Source organism: Buceros rhinoceros, unplaced genomic scaffold, assembly GCF_000710305.1.
Source record: "Buceros rhinoceros silvestris isolate BGI_N320 unplaced genomic scaffold, ASM71030v1 scaffold9903, whole genome shotgun sequence".
Lineage (NCBI taxonomy): Eukaryota > Metazoa > Chordata > Aves > Bucerotiformes > Bucerotidae > Buceros > Buceros rhinoceros.
In genome coordinates, this window is record NW_010401796.1 from 30,588 (window position 1) to 44,578 (window position 13,991).

The following is a 13,991-nucleotide window of genomic DNA, read 5'->3' on the forward strand; positions in this document are numbered from 1 at the left end:
TCCAGGGTGAAAGCAGAAGAGGAAACTAAGCATGTAGGTGGGCTCTGCCTCCCGACGCTCCTCAACCCGTGCGGCAGGAACTCTCTCTTAGCTCATCATCATGAGAAGCAGCTTTCTCAAAAACGGCAGAAACTGGCCCTTGACAGGCTGGGGAGTAAAAACAGTCTGTGTAGCACCAATGTACAGGTCAGATGCAGTCATTGTTTGCAGAACTCATAAAACCTTGTGAAACTGTTGTGTTATTGGGAAGGCAGTTGGTGAGAAAGATGTGGCCTGAGGTGGAGGGATCCAAACATTAGTCCGGAGCAGAAGACAGTAGAAAGATGGGAGAGGAGGATAATTTTAGCAGCAGCATTGTTGTGTAGGCTGGCAATAGGAGAAAAGAACAAGATAGGAAATGGATGTTAAGGGGAAAACCACTGTACGGCAGTTCAAGTGAGAAATGTCCTACTGGGCATGCTTGAAGAATAAAGAGTAACGGGAATTTTTTGAAAGGAAGATATCAGTCTAAACTCATGTTGGTCATGCCATGAACTTGGGTCACATGAAATGAGATCTCAAAGAGCCTCCTCACCTCTCTATTCCACAAATAGAAACAGCCTCCTCCAGTAGGTGAGTCAGAACCTGGCTGGACTGATCCACATTCTGGAGGCACCTCCTTCTCTCCATCCCAAAGGGAGCACTTAGCTACCGAGGCTAATGCTCAATCAATCAGATGATTTTCATTTGGGCTATTCTGACAAGGTTTGTCATGAGGGTGTGTAGCTGGTAGCTCAATAGATTATTTTCTCAACAACATTTCTTGTCAAGATAATAATTAAATGCAGGACTTACTTATTAGTGGGGAAAATCCATACAGTTTATTGGCATCAAAGTCTGCAGTTGTCGCACACTAGGGCCAGCCCGCTGACCTACCAGATCTGTGCACTCATTGTACTGTTTGCCTTCATATTTGAAAGGGAATACACATGGCATTACCTTGTAACGTAAATTGGCATTACCTTGTAATGTAAAGGTATCTAGGGGGAAGAGGGGGTTAAGAGGACATATGAAAATAATGATAAAATCATAAATTGACTTCATAGTAACAGATCTATCCACATATCTGTCTATCTAAATTGAGAGGTCACAACATCTTTTTTTTTTTTAATTCATTTTAATTGTTTTTCCTCCATGTGTAGGTAGAGATTTTTAAATAAAATTTTATTTTAGTGCAATATGGGTTTTTAATGCTGTGTTTAGAATTTGAGATATATATATATCTCTTAGGAAAGTCAAACTCTGTTTTGAATTGCTGATAAATTGTGGTTCCTGAAGACAAAAAAATCCCACAAGTAGATCTCTGACAAGTTCATTGCATTGTTATATTCTGTACAGCTCAATAAGTTTGCTTTATCACTCCATCTTTTCATTAACTATTTAAAGGAAAAGGATGGCTGTCCAGAGAGAATACAGATCAGGTGGTAATAACCATATTTATGCAGTAAAAATTTTAGGTTTCAATTGCACATTTCTACACTTGGAGAGGTCTTGCAGATTCACCCTCAACTCAGATTCTTTAAAGTGAGTAGTGCTTCATCTTTTTAAACTATCACGGTATTGCAGGATCATTCTTTTACTCGAAATTTCTGGTATACACTCTCAATCTCACATTCGTGCAAACATATTCATCTGCTCAGTCTAACAGGCATTACTGTTTTATCGTTTCTCTCTATAGCTATACCCAGTGAGTGGTGTACGTCTTCAGACTAGAACTATTCTTCTAGTTTGGTCAGGCTGGAGGGGAGGAGCCAGTTCTTTCTCATACCTCATGTCTTGGAGCAGAACGAGAAACTTGCACAGCTGTCCTGAAAACATGACTCTAAATCCCTTTCACTGATCACTGCACCGTGCGTGGAATGGGGAGGGTAAATGGAAAGAGCTGCATGCTTCCTCATCTCTCATCGCCCTCCCATACAGTGCCATCTGATTTAATATTTCCACAGAAAGAAATTCTAGTTTAAAGATCCTGCTCTTACTACCTTAATTTCCCCCAACATTCCTTTGTCTTCTCTCTTTTATTCTGTGATTCAAGTACTGCCAGGATAATAGCCAACATACTCTTTAGATCATGTATCAAATTTGATAACGAATACTACAAAATAATCAGCCTATGCATTAAAACTGTAATGCTACCCAAGGAAAAGCATTTTCTTATCTAATTTAACACAAAACCAGCAGGAAACTTACCCAGTGACTGTAATGAACCGTGCACGAGGGAAAGAAAAACTAGGAACCTGGAGAAACTCATTGCAAATGTAACTTTCTTTTCATTCCTCTACCAAAAGTTGGACTATAAGATTGGCAGTGTACAAAATCCTTCTGAGTGAGGATAGTGACCGATCCTTCTCTGTGTCAAACGGTTGATGGCTGTACTCTAAATAAGGAAATACCCTGTCACATGGTATTTTGAAATAACTAGAGTGCACATTGCAAACACTGCTCTCTTTGAAGAGCGAGTTGCTTCCAAAACTGAAGTCACCATCCTTGTAACTAGAGGTGGTAACATTCGTTTTATTCTGGGACTTTGCTAGGGTTATAGATGGGTCAGTTGTTGGCATGCTACACCTTTAAAAAAAAAAACAACTTGAGAATTTGTGACCAGAAACCTGCAGTGAAATATCATCGATTAAAACCTCAGTTTCTTTAACCCTTACATCTCAGAAACAAAGGGAGACAAAACTCCAATGGCTCAGTAATGTCACAGCTCTACACACCTGTAAGGAAGAGAACAAATTTTACAGGGTATGCATTATTTGGTGCAGTGTGAATTATTGCTCAGTTTGAGGGTTAAAATTGCCTTTTTCCTGCACTGTTACACAGCTTGCTTTGACCACAGCTTGAGGCCGGGCTGTTTATCAATCACTACTTGTTGAGGCTCTAAAGGAAGGGAAGATGTTCAATGCTATAGGCTAGTGGCAAGCTTTCCTGTTAGAGGAGGGAAAGTTTTGCCTGGAATACTTTCATCAAGCAGAAGGGTGTGTTCTCATGAGGTATGAGAAATTCCTAATGAGAATGTTCCAGAACAAAGCGAAACGTAAACTAAGCTGGAAAAACTCCTTTAATCTGTGAACAAATTGCTCATCTGAAGATTTATATTGGCATGGCAATTTGTGTACAACTCTGCTGCCAAACAGTCACAGGCAGACAAGTCCTACTGTTCCTTCTGTTTATTTATATCGGTGAAATTAAAAGAAGTTGTGCTAAAGAAATTGAAAAAAGTGAGAAGTGAAATAGTGCTGAGATATATACAGAAGCTGAACAGAAGATGTCATATGAGGAACAACTATCTTGGCTCTTATTTAAAAGGTGTTAGGGAAAAATTTGTAATAGCTAGAAATAGCTAGAACTGGCTAAACTTGTTGATTTGACTTAGAAAATGTTAAGAGAGAAAAGCCTTTTTAGGGAAAAAATGGCTGAATTTCTGTAAAAGTAGTAATTGAATAAATTGTTTAATAATAACTATTCTATTTGCAGGCGATGTGACAGCAGAGTTAAGGGTGAGCAAGGTTTGCAAGAACAGCCCCACATTGTAAAGCTGAGTGGCGCCAGAGACAATGATGGGGTGGGAGAGAAATAGAAGCTGAGTTTACTGAGTGAAACCATATTTCAGACACATCTGGAAGCACAAAATGAAATTGCTCTAACAAATGGTATCCCTAGGGAAAATTTCCGCTGATTTTCCTGCTCTGCCTCACAGCCATGCACCAGTCCAAACTGAGCTTTAGCCACACCTTGTGTGAATGGATGCTGGTGAAGATTCAGCTCCCCAAGGCTGCAGGGTGCTGCGGGGAGTTTAGTGCAGACACTAGGGCTAAAAGAAGAATCGAGGACTTCAGAGCTGCCCCTTTCATATGACAAACCAGCTTTATGCTGATTGCAAATATTTTGGGGTCAGTGTCTTGCATGCTGCGTTTCACTTGTGCAATAACCTGTTCTCACCACTGTGTCAAATTCTTGATTGTATTTATGCCAAGACAACAGGAGTCCGGTGCCTAGAAAAGAAACTTCTTTTTATTATTATTTCTGTTAATTTTCCATCTTGCTCAGTAGATCCTGTGCAGCCTGGGGAAGGCAGGTTTTGGGCGCTGTATCTGCTAAGTGCTCATACCCATAAAGTGTTCAGGGTCTAAATTACATTTGCACCTTACCTAAATGCTATTTTTCAATGATTTCCACTGTTTTTCTAACATTTTAAACTTAATCTTCTTGCAGATTCCTAACACAGTATCATCTGTTTATTCCTTAGTTTTCAGTTCCTTTTTCTTGAATTTAAAAGCTTGTTCAAGCTGAAGTCGAAATGGTGGGGAGAGAAGTCGTCCTTGTAGTTAACAGAGGAGTTATTACACAGACAGGAACACCTCCCTTTCCCTTTCCTCTCACTTGATCTGAAGATGAAAATTATACTAACAAAAACATGATTTATTTCAAAGCATTGACTAAAAGAGGAAAGAATGCAAGGGTGAGAATATTTTAGTTCATGTTAGTGAGCATATTATAGTTAACGATCGTATTATCAGATTGAAAAAAGACCAAAACCTGCACCTGAGTTTAATATCCTTTGCTGGTATGAACTGTATTTTCCCTAGTAGAAAATTAAGATGGCAAGGTTTGCTATCCCAAAGTTATCTGAGGTAAGTATGTGAAACACCATTTTAGAAGTGTAATAAGGCACACCTATAAGGAGCAGTAAAATCGCTGGTCTGATGGAGCAAAGGTTGTAGGGCAGAACAAATTCAAGATTGCAACAGATCTGGGCAGATTTTATTTTTTGAGTTCTTCGCAGTGTACACAAAGTCATGGAAATACAGTTATAAATAGTAATCACACTTTATTGAACGTTCATTCTCACTAGTTGACTTCTGTTAATTTGTTCTTGACACTCTGTCTTTACACTAGTGTTTTTGCTAAGGCACTTCAGAACTTATTGACTGTTACAAGGCTGTAACACCAATCCATAATTCCAAATTTGTAAAATATGCATGATATGAAAGAGTCTGCTGAGGCAAAAAGAGAAAAGGGATTTAATTTAGGATTACAGATATCCTCACTAGAGACCTTTAACCAATGAATATATCCTTTAATTTCAGCAAGTAACTTTCTCCTCTGACTTGGTACATGCCACAGGACCCATTCTCACCAATTCTTCAGTCACCCACACATCATTTTAGAAGTGTTTCATTGCCAGAATATGTTGACAGTTGGTTTTGTCTTTTTCTGTGGTAGAAATAGGCTGAAATGCCGACTCCAAGAAGAGTGAGAATAGCCAACAAAATAAGTGGCCACACAGAGACGTGAACAGGTGGGTGAATCTCTTCATTATTTTCCTTGCCTGAAATAAATGCATATAACTGTGAGAAACCTTAGCAATTTTTTATTCTGCATACAACATGAAAAACAAGGAGGAAATGTTCTCTCCTGCCTGAACTTGGAGTCTGTTCAGTGTAAATCTGAGCCCTGAATGGTTGCTGATAAGTCAAGTGTGTTGCTAAAGCTAACATGGTTTTAGTGGATCTGGATTACAGTAATATACAATGCATGCAGTGGGTGCTTGTACGAATTTAATGAGAATTCATGCTTTAGATACAGATATGGGACACTAATTATTTGGAAATTAGTTTTACACTAATTTTATGTTACACTATTTACAATAATACCCAAGAAGGACGTTTTCATATACATCTAATAGGTTTCAACAGCCTTCTTAAAGCTCTCTGTGCCTGTTCTCAAAGTGAGTCACCAGTGTGTAGCTGCTGAGCTTGTCAGCTCAGGGTTAGCCATGCCACAGCCCAGTCAACCATAAACATGTGAGGGCTCGCATGCATGTAAAAGGTACCGTGGGATTACCCTGAGTGATTTATAACCATGCATCTTAGTAACTGTCAGCAGGACTTGTTCTCTAAAAGAGCGTGATTTGGGAAAAGTATAAATTCTTCTTGTATTTAGATTTTTGTTAATTTTCTTATGAAAGCTTTTACCTTTTCGCTGTAGAGGACTCCCGCCTGATGCAACTTCAGTGAATATGAGGGAGAAATAATATGACAATATATTAGAATTCATAGGTTTGACTGTTTTGCGAAAATTATACAGGAAAAAAAAAAAAACTCAAACATTACCATTGCATTAATGATGCAATGTCTGTAGAAAAATGTATGTAATATGTCTGTTATAAAACTAAACTCAAAAGAGGCAAAAAATATTTTACTCAGGTTTTATCTTTCTACTTATTTAAAACTTAATATTGGGGTTGTATCTACCAGCATTCAAATACTGACTCTTTACCATGTTCACTCAAAAATACCTTGTCACATTTTTCCTGAAATAGTGATTTTAATTTGCTGACTCTGGAGATTAATTTTGCCTAGCACATCTTAGGAAGCTCTGCATGTCCAGCAGGATTCTACTGGTACAATTAAGTTTAAGATTCTTAAATGTCTTCCCTAGAAAATGCTCTCTGAAACAAAGCTATGCATAAGAGAGAAACAGAGAAAAAGTGTAGACCTTTATAAAATCTGGTTTTGTTGAAAAGGTACAAAAAATGTTTGATACTCAGAAAAGAAAAATTCATATAAAAAAAAAAATCATCAAATTAAAAAAAAAAAAAAAACAACAAAATAAAAAAAAAAAAAATTCATCCAACATATTGGATGTTCTTATAAAGCAAACAGAACTATTCTGAATCAAGACTCCCTAAATTATCAAGAAAATATTTCTCCTCTTGGCTCTTTAACATTACAGTTAGAAAACACACTTGCTACCCAGGGAGGAAGTTATAAAGACAAAGATGTAAGGTGAAATGAAAGGAGAGCAGAACGTAAAATGAGTAGGTACAAAGTAACGGTAGTCCTCTTCTAAGGAAATCATTGCATATGAAAGCATTTTTAGACTCAGAGGATGGATTTTAGTGCTTTCTTATTATTTTAGTTCTATATGGGGTGGAATATAATTTGGATGTTCTCAGTAAATCTTTAATGAGGATTATCTGATTTAGCTAATTTAAGCATGGAAATAAATGGTGCATGGGAGATGACTGTTTCTTGGTTAAAAATGTTTAGAAAAGTGGAATATGCCAAACAAAACTGGCAGAAATAACTTCCAGACATGTGGTAGAGAACTGTAACAGTTACTATTAAATAGATCTGCTCTGTCAGCAAGGGTTGAGTCACTAACGACTTACCTTTCAGTTTTTTGCAGATAAAGCCTTTTTCAGAAGAGCAATCAGTGTTGTCCCAATAACCAGATGGTGCAGTCATTTCAACACAGTGATGCTCCATGGCAGACTCTTTCTCCTCCCAGTTGACGAAGTCCAGTATGGCATTATCTAGCCACAACCACTGTCCTGAAGAGCAACATACAGGGTAAAAAAAAATTTAAATGTAGATATCTCATGGATATTTTAACTCCTTTGCTCAGCAAATTACTTCAAAAATGGAATCGTAAACCATTTTCCAGTGATGTTTTGTAAAAATACAGTTATCCTCAGTTTTTTCATATTAGCAAAGCATTTTTCAATTAAATACTGAAAGTAAGACAGTACCATCCACATTTTGGTAAAGTCCTATCCAGAAGCCTCCTGCTTTATTTCCAAGTGGCTGTATTTTATGGATCAGAAAATCAGATTCATCAATGTTTTCTACTGAAACCAAGGTAGCACCTGAAAAGCATTAGAAAGAAAATAACCATAACCTACATAAGCAACTCCTGGAATGACCTCCTCATTCAAGCCTGTAGAAACAATAACCTTTACATGTATTATTCACATTACTCTGTTGGCTTTCCCACTGCTTCTTGCAGAGGGCAGAGACCTGGAGGTGCTTAGTGACCATGGTCCCCACCACTGCCGCCAGGATGGTGCTCCAGAAGCCAGGAGCTGATGGGGAGATACATACCAGGGAAGGCGGCAGCCCCTGGGAGAACAGAAGGCTGCACAAAGTCGCTTGTGTCAGTTTATTTTTGTTGTGGCAGATTTAGAATAGGTTGATAGGTAAATAAAGTGTTTCTAATGATTTTTAAAAAAAACAGTGTTTGTACATTTCTATGTGAGTTTTGTACAAAAGTTTGAACAAATCTGATCAGTTGATAATGAAGGCTCTCACCTAACCGAGCACACTCGAGGGAGGCTAGTGCCCAGCTTGTCGCAGCTGATGCTTCGAAGTAATAGCAGTGGCTGTGATAAGGGATCCAAGCTTGGAGTTCAGCTGTTTCGGGGCATTCTCCAGACGTCTGAGCCGGATCAGCAGGAGCTATAGCTAAAGAAGCCATATGGTATGAAATTGGTATTGCAGTATGGGTAACCTAAGAGGTACAATACGTGTGTAAATAGTGGAGGATTTCTCTCACCCAGCTTTAACTACCTGGGCCTCTGCTCCTGACTATTCCTACAGGCCTCCAGCTCAGACAATGAGGAGAGCTGGACAATCAAGAATGTGAATCATCTTCTATCTCTAATCACGTTCCTCAGGACAAGGGAACATATCACATCCTGCAGTGTTTAACTGACTGCCTTAGCAATACTGTGAGGAAAGCAAACCCTGAGGGTTGGATACAGATCTCGAATTTGCATTCTCACAACACAGAAAGCTGTTGTAGGCTAATGAATCATTGATACCATAGTCCCATATTGTATGTCTGCTTGGTCTCTGTATGTTGCCACTTTATAGAAAGGAGCCATCAGTGACACATGCCTCTGCCAAATTAGTCTCTGTTTCTGATGATGCGTGCAACAACTCTTGTATCAGTCTGCAGTTCTTGCACTGCATATGCAGACCAAATGTATGGTTGGAAAGTTTAACTCGGAAGCCACCCTCAAAGTGGAATAATCTATCTTGAATCTCACATCGGGAACACACTATATTATGTAGCCTTAAAACCTAAGGAGGAAAAACAAAACAGTTCTGCAAAATCTACAAGAAAACGCGCTTCTGCACAACTCTACAAAGAACTGAAGTATCGTTTGTATTCCCAAGGCTCTTACACCTACGCCAGAACTGCTATAGCACTAGCAATAGCTTGCGTTTTGCCTCAGTGGTACCTGTATGTGCACTTATCCAGTTGCTGCAGTCCATACAGTCAGTGCACATTCCCAGCACTTGCTTATATTACACACAATCTCAAGTGTGATTTATGCTCACGTCTCAGAAAGAGCCAAATGTCTTGAAGGTAGAGCTTCATCTTATGCAAACCGTTATGACTACCTTGAAAGCAGTACAGCCATATCCATTTGCACAAGAGGCTTTCATGTGCCCAAATTCATGTTTCATCCAATAGCAAACCTCTCAATTCTGCAGGGAGTTAGACAGTATCCTGAAGTATACAGCTGTAAGGGTTTTAGCACAAGCCAGAGAAAGTCTTAGGATCAGGCAGACTAATGGAATTAGGAATGCATCTTTAAAATTATTATACTCATTTGCTTACCATCAGATCTTTTACAAACTGAAAAGTAGGTTTCGTTGCAGGATGCAGTTTTCCAAGTACTGTCAACATCTAGGTAGACACAAGCATTTTTCTTCTTTGGTTCCCCTGCTGCCCATTTCGTGTACCTGGTTTTCCAGTTATCAGTCCATTTGTAATAGCTGCCAGTCTGAAAACAAAGAAGTTCTGGTAACAGAGTTTTTTACATAAAATCCTCTGTCACATAGATATAGTGTCCTATCCTATTTGAGTTTTTTAGGAAAAAAAAAAAACAAACAAAAAAGACCTTGTGCTGCTCTGTTTTTTTTTTAAACACAAGTCACTGTTCTAAGCAATGTTACTGGGTGCTCTGAGTTCCACAAGGACTGTATATGAACACTGTTTAACAATGCAGCGCTTTCAAGAGGGTTTTCCTGAAGTAACACAAACTTCTACAGCACGGCAAGAAACTCAGATGAATCTATCTTAGGTCATTTAATAAATTCCTTATCAAGAGAAGCAATTGCAGACAATTTGTTCCCTCTGCTCTGCTTTATTTAAATTAAAACTGGGAGCTATTTGGTAAGTAAAGATTACTTGACATTGAACAGTCAAAATAATCTTAAAATGTCTCTCTAATATTCATAATAACATTTATTAATATAATAATAGTTATAAGTAGCCCTCTATACAACAGAATGTCTAACAGTTGGTTCCTGATAGCTGCACATCCTGGCTTGTGACTCTCAGTCTGCACCTATATTTCTTCTAACATTTCTAGAGCTTTCTACCTTCATATATTGCTTCCTGCTCAACCTTTCCTGTGACTCTTCGCTCCATTTGGTGCTTGAAAGTCTTTGAGTAACTCTAACAGGACCACTAGAAATCTATGCATATACACAGTAAAGCCAGCACAGTTGTTTCGACGCTGTTATAAATTGGGCGTCCAGCAGGTCCCTAAAGAGCAGGAGAGCTCACCAAGCACCTGCACGTCCCATCTGTCCAGCACTTACCATATTGCTGTTAAGACCTATCCATATGCGTTTTCCATATTTCAACATCTGGATCCACAGGAATGAATGGGTGAAGGCATCTGAAATGCTGGCAAGTTCTGCAGATTTGTCTTGACAGTTTTTTCTAGCCTCTTCCCATTGCATTTCGGATGAAATGATTGAATAGCTACTGTCACCGTAACGGACAAAGCTAGAGGATGGATTTGTTGTTGGTACTTCAGACTGCGTGATAACTACGGAGGGAAAACTGAATGTATGAATTTACAACATACCACTCATCTCTAGTATGGAAGCCAAACAAAAACAAAAAACAATAACAACAACAAAAAAAAGGTCTAAATGTCAAATTCTTTATTTAAGCTCATGAAGAATTTGTTTATTAAAAAAAGCAAACAAAAAACCAAACCCAAAACAACCCCCCCAAAAAACCCCAAACCAAACTTGTTGTAAAACATGAACTAAATTTGTTACTGTAAAAAGCAGAGTGAAATCCTGAATATCCTGAAGTAGAGAGTATGCTTTCTAGAGGCCTGACATGTGTAGACTAAGACTCAGAAGTCACATACTTGAGTCCCTGTTCTTTAAGATATTTTGACTAAATCTGGATATCTGAGTATACACCTATCTCAGATCACTGGTGGAGAGGAGGTAGGGCTGGATGTAGAAGGCATTTACTGTTGTACCCTGTTGTCACAGCCTGAGATTTTGATACGTAATGTTAGTTTATCACACCATACATAATGCTGCTGTCTCCTTTGAGAGCACACGTAGAATCAGTCTCGAGGAGAAGAGACAGCGCAGAAAGAACCGTGCCTTGACTGTACCACCCAAGGAGACCTTCCGGTGTGCTCTTTGCAACCGGTCTTGCCTATCCCGCATTGGCCTGTTCAGCCATCAGCGCGCTTGCAGTAAGCGTGGGTAAAGCCCTTCCCAAATCTTCATCCGCGAAGCCAAGCCATGATGATGAAACTCACTGTTTATTCATGTCGTTAGCCTGTCTGTAAGGGCTGCCTGAACGTTGCCTGCACATTTGATTCAGACAGTTTATATTTCCACCCTTGAGATTGTAAACGTATACAGAAGAGCTGTAACTGGGATTAAGCAAACCAGAACTGCCTCCCTAAAACTGTTTGCTGTGCAGGGAGAGGGGATTCTTACAAGCAAGTTAGCTATGCTGAGAGTGAACAGGCTGCAGAAGCTGACTGAACGTGGGATGGCAATAGTTTTCACTAATGCTTTAATAAAGGTGAGGCAAAACCGGTTTGCTATCTGTGGTTTGCCTTCTCCCACTGTATGGGTGGGCAGCTGGGATTTGCACAGTTACAGTTCTACAGCAGGAGATTCAACATTCAGTATTCAATTGGTACATTAAAAAAAAAGAATACTTTTCTACAATAAAGACACAGACAAGTGGCTGTACATTTTAATAGCATAGAGCATTCAGTAGAAGTGTTAAGAGAGGATTAAATGCTCTGCTCAGAGTCAGACAGGAGTACGGGTAAACCACTGCAAGAGCATGGTTTTACTCTACATTTAAAGGGGTTGTCTAAAAGCCTCATTTTTCACTGAGAAGAAATCTATTTCCATTTATTATTCTCTAGTTCATGATTTATGTACAAAACCCCAATTAAGATAGCGATTCCTCTCCAGCAGTTTCTGTGGAACAAATTGTACTTTAAAAATAGTAGAGTCTTAAGACTGGTGGAGCTCTGAAAGCCTGAGGTACTCAGAATCAGACTCAAAGTTGGAAGAAATTACATTGGTTTAAATATACTGAGATATGTTTTCTAATTAGGAGACTGAATTAAACAGAACTCACGTGAATTCATCTGGCATATATATCCTCTCTCGTTGTCACAACTATCGTCTCTCCATTTCCCATCTGAGTTCATGACAAAGACACAATCTGTCTGAAGAAGGGGAGAAGGAGACAAGATACACAGGCATTACAAAAGGCAATCAAGAGCTGGTGAGCTGAAGCTCCTCTACACCTAGTGCAAGCCCAATGGCGGAGAGGAGAGAGGAGAAGGGAGAGGCTCACTGAGCACCTACGTAATTAATTTGGATTTCCTAGGTTTGTGCTCTAAATCTTGACCTGGTATGTATTAGTGACCCCTTAAATTTGAACCAGGATTCCACTGATGCCTGTCAAGGCTTGAAAGACAGGTCTATAAAAAGTAATCTTACTGGTTTTATTAAGAAACCTTTAATGACTATTTCTTCTCAGTTCTGATTTACAGTTATGTAGAACTGCTTCAAAACATTTCCATAAATGAGAAAAATAACATAAGAACTATTATTAAAAGCACTAGCCTGGATTTATCATAACCGAAGCAGACTATCTTGCAGGAAGCAGGTGCTCCTTACGAGCTGTTTGTAGTCATTATCAAATTATCACTGTCAGATGTCTTTAGTAACAACCACATTTTCCCTTCCTTATGTTTAATTGCTTCAAGATTTCCTTCATGACTCCCCTGATTTCAAGACTGTCTTTTAGCATTTCATCATTCCGCTTTATGCTTATTTAAACAAGTTCTAACCATAAGCAAATTGACTGATGTTAGATGTCAAAAATCTGTGACTAGCTGCCTATCATTTCCTCAGAAACTATGTATATACCTCCTTTGGAAAAGAGAAAATTGAAGATACGCTTTTGTACCATCAGAAACTAGTAAAGCAGTGTGGAAGCACATTAGCCAGGAAGGGGACATATAGATAGACAAATCAATGTTGCACCAACAACCTTGATTGTGGTTTATCACAGCTTTTCTGTTTGGTGTTGCAACTTCAGTGTTTGTGTTAATGCGGTTTGTGGGAGGACTGATGTAATATATGACTCTCCCAGCTTGTTTTACACAACTGGTATTTTGCAATAGGTCAGCTGGAAAGCACAAAGTCCCTCTTCTTCAGAACCTCTGCCAAACATTTTTGGTGTATTTGGAATCATTACAAAGTGATTTGCTTACAAAAGGACTTGTTTCAGCCTCTTCTTGCTGCTGTAACTTTCCTCTGAGGAAAATCATCCAGCTGCCTAAAATACAGAAGTTACTTAAATTTCCTCTACCTCCACAGTGATGTCTGTCAACATTTCATAGTAATAATAGTCAAAATAGCTTTGTTTCTGTTCCGGTGCACCATTAACCCAGTTAGTGTAGGAAACGGTGCTTCCATCTGTCCAAAGAAATGTGGACTCTTCATTGATATCATTCATCCCAATCCAAACATTAGTCGTGGCATCCTTTAAATGATAGAAGAGGAAAGCTGGAGAGAAGCAAAGATTTATGATTAAGGAAAGCTCATCGTGACTTATCCAAAACAGGAAAAATGTGCAGAAGTCCAGAACTGCGGCCATGTTAAAAGGATATCATTTCCCACTACAGAGCTCATCTGCCTTTTAACTAGATGTTTAGATAAGCATCTGTGGTAACATATGTTATACAAGCGTTAAGGTTGAAAAAATAGACAAAAAGAAGGAGCAAATTAGAAAATCTCCCCTTCCCCATTGTGTATGCACACGCAGTGTTCCAGCAAATAATATTGTGAGTGACA

The 13,991-nt window shown here is 38.8% G+C and overlaps 2 protein-coding genes across 2 annotated transcripts in view; both read right to left on the reverse strand.

The window, feature by feature from the left end:
* Positions 1 to 2,290, reverse strand: part of LOC104490139 (macrophage mannose receptor 1-like) — a gene marked incomplete at its 3' end in the record, with an annotated part of 32,633 nt that extends 30,343 nt beyond the window's left edge. The window contains exon 1 of the mRNA XM_010132387.1: positions 2,230 to 2,290. Coding sequence (XP_010130689.1) covers positions 2,230 to 2,290 — 61 coding nt within the window. The remainder of the gene's footprint in view (positions 1 to 2,229) is intronic.
* A 2,911-nt stretch (positions 2,291 to 5,201) lies between these two features.
* Positions 5,202 to 13,991, reverse strand: part of LOC104490140 (macrophage mannose receptor 1-like) — a gene marked incomplete at its 5' end in the record, with an annotated part of 30,422 nt that continues 21,632 nt past the window's right edge. The window contains 9 exon segments of the mRNA XM_010132388.1: positions 5,202 to 5,371; positions 6,018 to 6,050; positions 7,217 to 7,378; positions 7,577 to 7,693; positions 8,136 to 8,288; positions 9,454 to 9,619; positions 10,443 to 10,675; positions 12,262 to 12,352; positions 13,507 to 13,703. Of these exon segments, the coding sequence (XP_010130690.1) occupies positions 5,202 to 5,371; positions 6,018 to 6,050; positions 7,217 to 7,378; positions 7,577 to 7,693; positions 8,136 to 8,288; positions 9,454 to 9,619; positions 10,443 to 10,675; positions 12,262 to 12,352; positions 13,507 to 13,703 (1,322 nt within the window).